The 5818-nt window shown below is 47.7% G+C and overlaps 1 protein-coding gene across 2 annotated transcripts in view; it reads left to right on the top strand.

The window, feature by feature from the left end:
* The window catches only part of fbxo46 (F-box protein 46), a 12827-nt gene that overhangs the window by 6261 nt on the left and 748 nt on the right, over window positions 1-5818 (top strand). For both annotated transcript variants that reach the window (XM_032503842.1, XM_032503831.1), the window contains exons 2-3: window positions 2252-2870; window positions 2963-5818. The exon at window positions 2963-5818 is cut by the window's right edge and continues 748 nt beyond it. In XM_032503842.1, the coding sequence (XP_032359733.1) occupies window positions 2388-2870; window positions 2963-4753 (2274 nt within the window). In that variant the 5' untranslated portion in view covers window positions 2252-2387 and the 3' untranslated portion in view covers window positions 4754-5818. The remainder of the gene's footprint in view (window positions 1-2251; window positions 2871-2962) is intronic.

Below are 5818 nucleotides of genomic sequence, written 5' to 3'. Positions count from 1 at the left end.
GTGTGTGTGTGTGTGTGTGTGCGCGCACGCGTGTGTGCGCGCACGCGTGTGTGCGCAGTCTCTCTTCTGGCCCCTCTTATAATACCATCCAATCTGTTATGAGAGACGGATTGCATGATGCAGTGAAGGGGAAAAAAGGAGGTAGAGAATCAAAGTGGTTGAGGAGAGAGAGAGTCATAAGTAGTTGTGGAGAGAAGGCGGGGGGGGGGGACAAAAGAGATAAAAAGGTTCACCAATTGTTTGTTTTTTGCAATGGTGTAATCTGCCTGCTCTTAGCTGAGTTGTTGCTGTGTGATTATTGAGGAAGTATTTGAATTGGTTCACCACACTGTGTGGGCGGTGTTTGCTTTTTGCACCTCTCTGAGCCATACCATTAGTAACTACCCATTCAGCGTCAGGCAGAGAAACAACACCTGTTTTAAAGCCTGTGGATTGAAGAAGTCAAGTGGCTAAAATGGAAAGCAGACTACTGTGTCGTCAAGAGAAACAAATGTATTTGCAAAATAAGCACTTCAACTTGGTTAGGTAAAAAAATAGTTTGAGCTCTGGCTGTGGGAATTTCAAGTGCTGCAATACTATACTAGCTTGTATTGTCCACTAAAACACACCCTGCTTGAACTTGTATTGGCATTATTCCTAGCTGTAACACCTGAAAATGCTTTTCACAGTACATGTGCTGTTGAAGCCAATTTTATTTTACGCTATTGCTATTTCTTGTAGATATTCATCAAGCTGAGCCATTCCTAATTGTTGGTTACCTGCCAGCAATGCAGACAACTTTTGTCAAGTTGCTACCACACCCCAACCAGTGCCAGGCAATCTGTAAATATAACGCTGCATAAGAAGACGAGTTAGTCAAAGATACTGTACATGACAAGTTTTCTTTTGAAATTCTCACTAGAGATTTGGGGATCTGTAGAGGTTAAGAGTGACACAACAGAAAGATAGGATTGAATTGTTTGTTGCCATTTATTGTGGAAGTAAAAGACTTGATGCATTCATTTTGTCCATATACATATAGGTTAAATAAATTTCAAATCAATACTAATATAACCTTTATCACCTTTATTTCCTCTGGAGGTTGTGCACGTCAACACATGGTCTGACACTCTTGTTAACAAAAGAATTGAACAAAATTGTTCAAGATGTTGTATATTAACCTGGGAGTGAGGATGTTGTAAGTATCATCATTCATACCATCATAATTTTTCATTATAGCCGGTGATGTGTTTTTTTTGGCTTTTGTCTGGACCAGCAAAGCTGTAATATTAATGTGCAATGGTCAGTGGGAAATTGCACAGAGTAGTTTTAGTTAAAACTTAATATGAAAAATGAGCGTCCAGTTTAAGTCTGAGTTTAAAAAATATTATGTTTAAAGGGTAACCTTAAAGCAAGCAGGTCAGCACTGAGAGAGGAGGTGTAACTGTGTGTTTAAGCTGTTCTGGGATGCAGAGGAGGCCTTCAGATCAAGATCAAGTTTGGCTCATGTTTGAGCCAAACATATTGCTTCATTGCCACTTGTTCCTCTCCTTAAGTACGCCGGCACGTTCCTGGCAGCCCCAACAGCTGGCATAGCTGCGGAAGCACGCTGGTTGGACTAAAGGCTACGCCCCACCCCCTAGCCTGTAGCATAGGCTCTTTGGCAGGGAGAAAGGAGTGAGGCGGGTAGGACAGCTACAGCAGTCTCACTACTACCCACCCCTTCCTGCTGTTTGCTAAAAATAGGTCCAGCATATGCCTGCATGCTCCTCCCTGTGTTGCCTCCTATTAAGCAAGTCCTCTTTGAAGCACTGAGATGCAGGAGAGGAGCCGAGGGAAAGAGAAGAGAGTCCATTTGGAGCTTTTGTGTTCCATCTTTCATCCCTTTCATCTGCAGGCTGCACACACCAAACCTGAAATGGAATCCCTTTAATTTGATTTGAAGGCTCCAAAGTGGGGAGATGATCATAGTACAATGTTGCAAATTGAGTTTGGCCAAAGGAAGAGGCAGGCAAGTTGTGACTAGTTCAGTTAATAGTAGAGATGCACCGATTACAACTTTCTAGGCCACTTCCTATTTTTCTTTACGTTTGGCCTGCCGGTACCAATTTTAGCCGATTTCCAATTTCATATTTTCTAACCACTTTAAGCACACACAAATATATATTTTTTTCTTTAAAAGTACATTTTGCATAGAACATTTTTGAACAGATAATTGATGGTGATGATCTAAAGCTTTATCTCTTATCTGTCCCTTTTCTATTTAATGCAGGTTGTGTTGCTGTGTTGTTATGCCAGACAGTGCCCATCAGGATGGCACTGTGACAGGGAGCCGACAATGAGAACTCTGGCTCTGGGTGTTTGCTGGCCAGCATAGATGCAGATATGCCCCGGGGGTCCGCGTCGTGATGGACCGAGATACCTTCTCCCACATCCGCCTGTGGTGCCCACGCCCCTTTGGCACCTACTCCCAGAACAAAGCTAGGAGCCCAGGCTCAGGGGGCAGTGGGGGAGGCGGCGGTGGTGGGACCGGGGCCCCCTCCCTCTGCAAGGCTGAGCCCTCTCCAGCTGCCAGAAGGACTGTGGATGGAAGTGAAGATGGAGGGATGATAGTGGGTGTGCAGGAGGAGAATGCAGAAGAGGAGGATGTGGGCTCAGAGAACACTCCACCCGAACCTGAGCTTGCCCCCAGCTCCCTGACGCAGAGCCAGGCCTCTCCACCTTCTTCAGCCCCTTCCTCACCACCCTCTTCCGGGTCCCAGATGGAAGATGGACGCGTGTTGTTAGACACCTGGTATGTCATTAAGCCAGGCAACACCAAGGAGAAGATAGCATTCTTTGTTGCACACCAGTTCAGTGGAGCAGGCCAGCCCAGACCCAGTGCTATGAAGGTAAAGAGCTAAAACATAATGAGCATTTTAAAGTTTTTGTTTGATTTGGTTAATTTTTTTAACTAAATAGAAATGATGTTCCTTTTCTGCAGGTTAAAGGTAACTGGGCAACTGACTGCAGTAAAGCCAAAAGGCGAAGAAGATGCTCATCCTATGACCCTCCAACACGCTCCCAAGCCTCAGAGCCAAACCTCAGCCATGACCCCTCCCTTGCGCCTCCTATCCCTGATGAGCCACCTTTAGGAGGAGTGAATGAGACAGACCTGCTGTCGGTGGCAGAAATGGTTGCCTTGGTTGAGCGGAGGACAGCCATGGCCCTCCAAGGAATTGTGGCTGTTCATGGGAATCAACACCACCACCAGCCCCCTAATACCACTCACAGTCAGGGCCTTACCCCACACCAGCACACTCTACTCCAGGGCACAGTGTCAGACCCTACTCCTATTGTGTTTGTGTCAGACAGTTCAAATGGCCAGCCTTCCAAAAAGGACCAGGATTCATCATCTCCCATCCAGATAGACCAGGAGCTGGAAGAGCAGCAGGAGTCATTGAGGGTAGCCCAGGCCATAGCACACTTTGAATCCCAGAACCAGGAGAATCGGTTCCATCTGGGCGTTGGTCCTGAAACGGACTCTTCTAATCAAGACCGAGAACGGGAGCATAAAAGAGGAGGGGAATCTGGTATTGTAACCCCTCCTCCACCCCCTAGTCACAGTCATGGTGAGGTTAGAATAGCTTTCAGAGTGTCAAATCTGGACCCACGGTCTCAGTTGGAGCCAGCTGGCAGGTCACGCTGTATGTTTATGAGCTGTGGTGGCGGGGGTAACCAGGCAGCGGCCAGGGCCAAAGAGAAAATCACCTGTGACCTCTACCAGCTTGTCAGCCCCTCATCTAGAGACCCCAGTAGTCTGTTGCTTGCCGCCACAACTGCTGCCCCCAAACCAGATGGAGACCTCCATCACCCAGACAGGCAGGCCTGTGGCAGCCCAGACCCAACCCAGGAGGAGAAGAAAGTTGTGGGTAGGGAGCGAGTGACTGGCTTCCATGTGGAGGTGGTGGTGACAGGTGCTGTGGACCAATGTGTGTTTTATGGCAAAGACAGTACAGAGAATGTACAGGAGGAGACGGTGTGCTTCGCTATGCCTAGTGGTGGGGGTGTAGGGAGCTCCACTGACCCTTCATCAGATGATCCCCCTCCTGGACAACTCTTCTTCCTTCAGCCCCCGCGGGGCCCAGAGGAGGATGTAAAAGGAACGGGCACTAGCAGTGGGTCTGGAATTTGCTCTTTGGACTGTGCCAACAACAACGGCCCTGTGGCAGGGGGCTCAGGGGAGCGGGCAACTCGACCAGATTCTCCCAGCATTGGGGAGGACTGTTCAGATCCTTCACTGTGTCGTCTCTACCGCCACGTGTCCCATGACTTCCTGGAGATCCGCTTTCAGATTCAGCGCCTCCTTGAGCCGCGCCAGTACATGCTGCTGCTGCCTGATCACATCATGGTCAACATCTTCAGCTACCTGCCGACACGCTCACTGGCAGCCCTTAAGTGCACCTGCCACTACTTCAAGGTGTTGATTGAGACATATGGGGTGCGGGCAGTGGACTCACGCTGGAATCAAGACCCTCTCTACAGGGATGACCCCTGCAAGCAGTGTAAGCGACAATATGAGCGTGGGGACGTTTCCTTGTGCCGATGGCACCCCAAACCTTACCACCACGACCTGCCTTATGGACGTTCCTACTGGATGTGCTGCCGGCGAACAGACAAGGACACACCGGGCTGCCGTGTTGGGCTCCATGATAACAACTGGGTACAGCAGCCTGCTGATGGCTCGCAGCCCATTCGCACCAAGAGGGAGGACAGGAGGGAGGAGGCCAGGTAGAGAGGAAGGAGTACACCTCTCACATACCAACTCTCGTCTCCTCCTGCTTACCTCGTTCTTGTTCCCTCTCATTTCTGTTTAGAGAACAAACAGGACAAAATAGGATTACAAGGAAGAATCAGCACTCCAGGACTGTTTGTTTTTCTTTGCTCAGCACTCCTTTCTCGTACTTGCCTTCAGTGGAGGGAAGTTGAGCGATAAAGAAGGAAGAGAGATGTGTCACTCTCCTTGCCTTTTTTCAAACCCTACAGAATCCCTCTCTCCTACTGTGCTCCAGAGTGGCACCTTTTAAAAAGTTTGCATACCAGGGTTGGGGTCCCCTCCTGCTGCTGTCAGTCAGCCCTCTTTCTGCCTCTTACTCATTCGGGTTTCTGTCTAACTCTGTACAAGGTAATTCATGTGAAAACTTTGCAGTGTATTTGATTGAGATTAGCATTCATAAAGTGATGCATAGAAATGTATTGCCCTAGAGCCTCCTTACTGTTCCCAATACTTCTATGTTCCGTGTTCACGAACTTCCATGTTAGCTGTACAATGGTGCTTCAAGCAATAAGCTGTACCGAGTCCAACAGATGTAAAAGTTTTCAGTGGTGGAATGTTAAGCGTTGCTAAAGAAATGTGATTGTATAAAGCAAACTTGATTTTCCATTGTACTAGATACCATTCATACCTGTCCCGCGCCATGCGTTTCTATTTCTCTGAATGTGCTGTAATGTTGTACTATGTTGATTAGTCCCCTGATGATGCTGCTGAAATCATTGCCTGTGTCACTGACCTATTTCTGAACTAGCCATACCATTGGTTAATGACAGGCACAGTCTCACCATACTAGCCAGTCTCACTGGCCACTGAGACCTGTTATTGTTTTAGAGTGGACCCTAACCTTGCTGACCAGCCATAAAGAGGAGCCACTGAGTACTTTCTGGTTAACAGAGAATTATGGGAGATGGACTTTATTGATAAAAACCAGTGGGATTGAATGGGATTAAAAAGAGAAACTTGATGTCACTTTGGAAAGGCCTGATGTCACTTTGTATGGTTTGATTGACTTGCTTGTCTGCCTTT

This window comes from Etheostoma spectabile, chromosome 3, assembly GCF_008692095.1.
Source record: "Etheostoma spectabile isolate EspeVRDwgs_2016 chromosome 3, UIUC_Espe_1.0, whole genome shotgun sequence".
NCBI lineage: Eukaryota > Metazoa > Chordata > Actinopteri > Perciformes > Percidae > Etheostoma > Etheostoma spectabile.
This window is presented reverse-complemented; position numbering and strand designations above follow the sequence as displayed.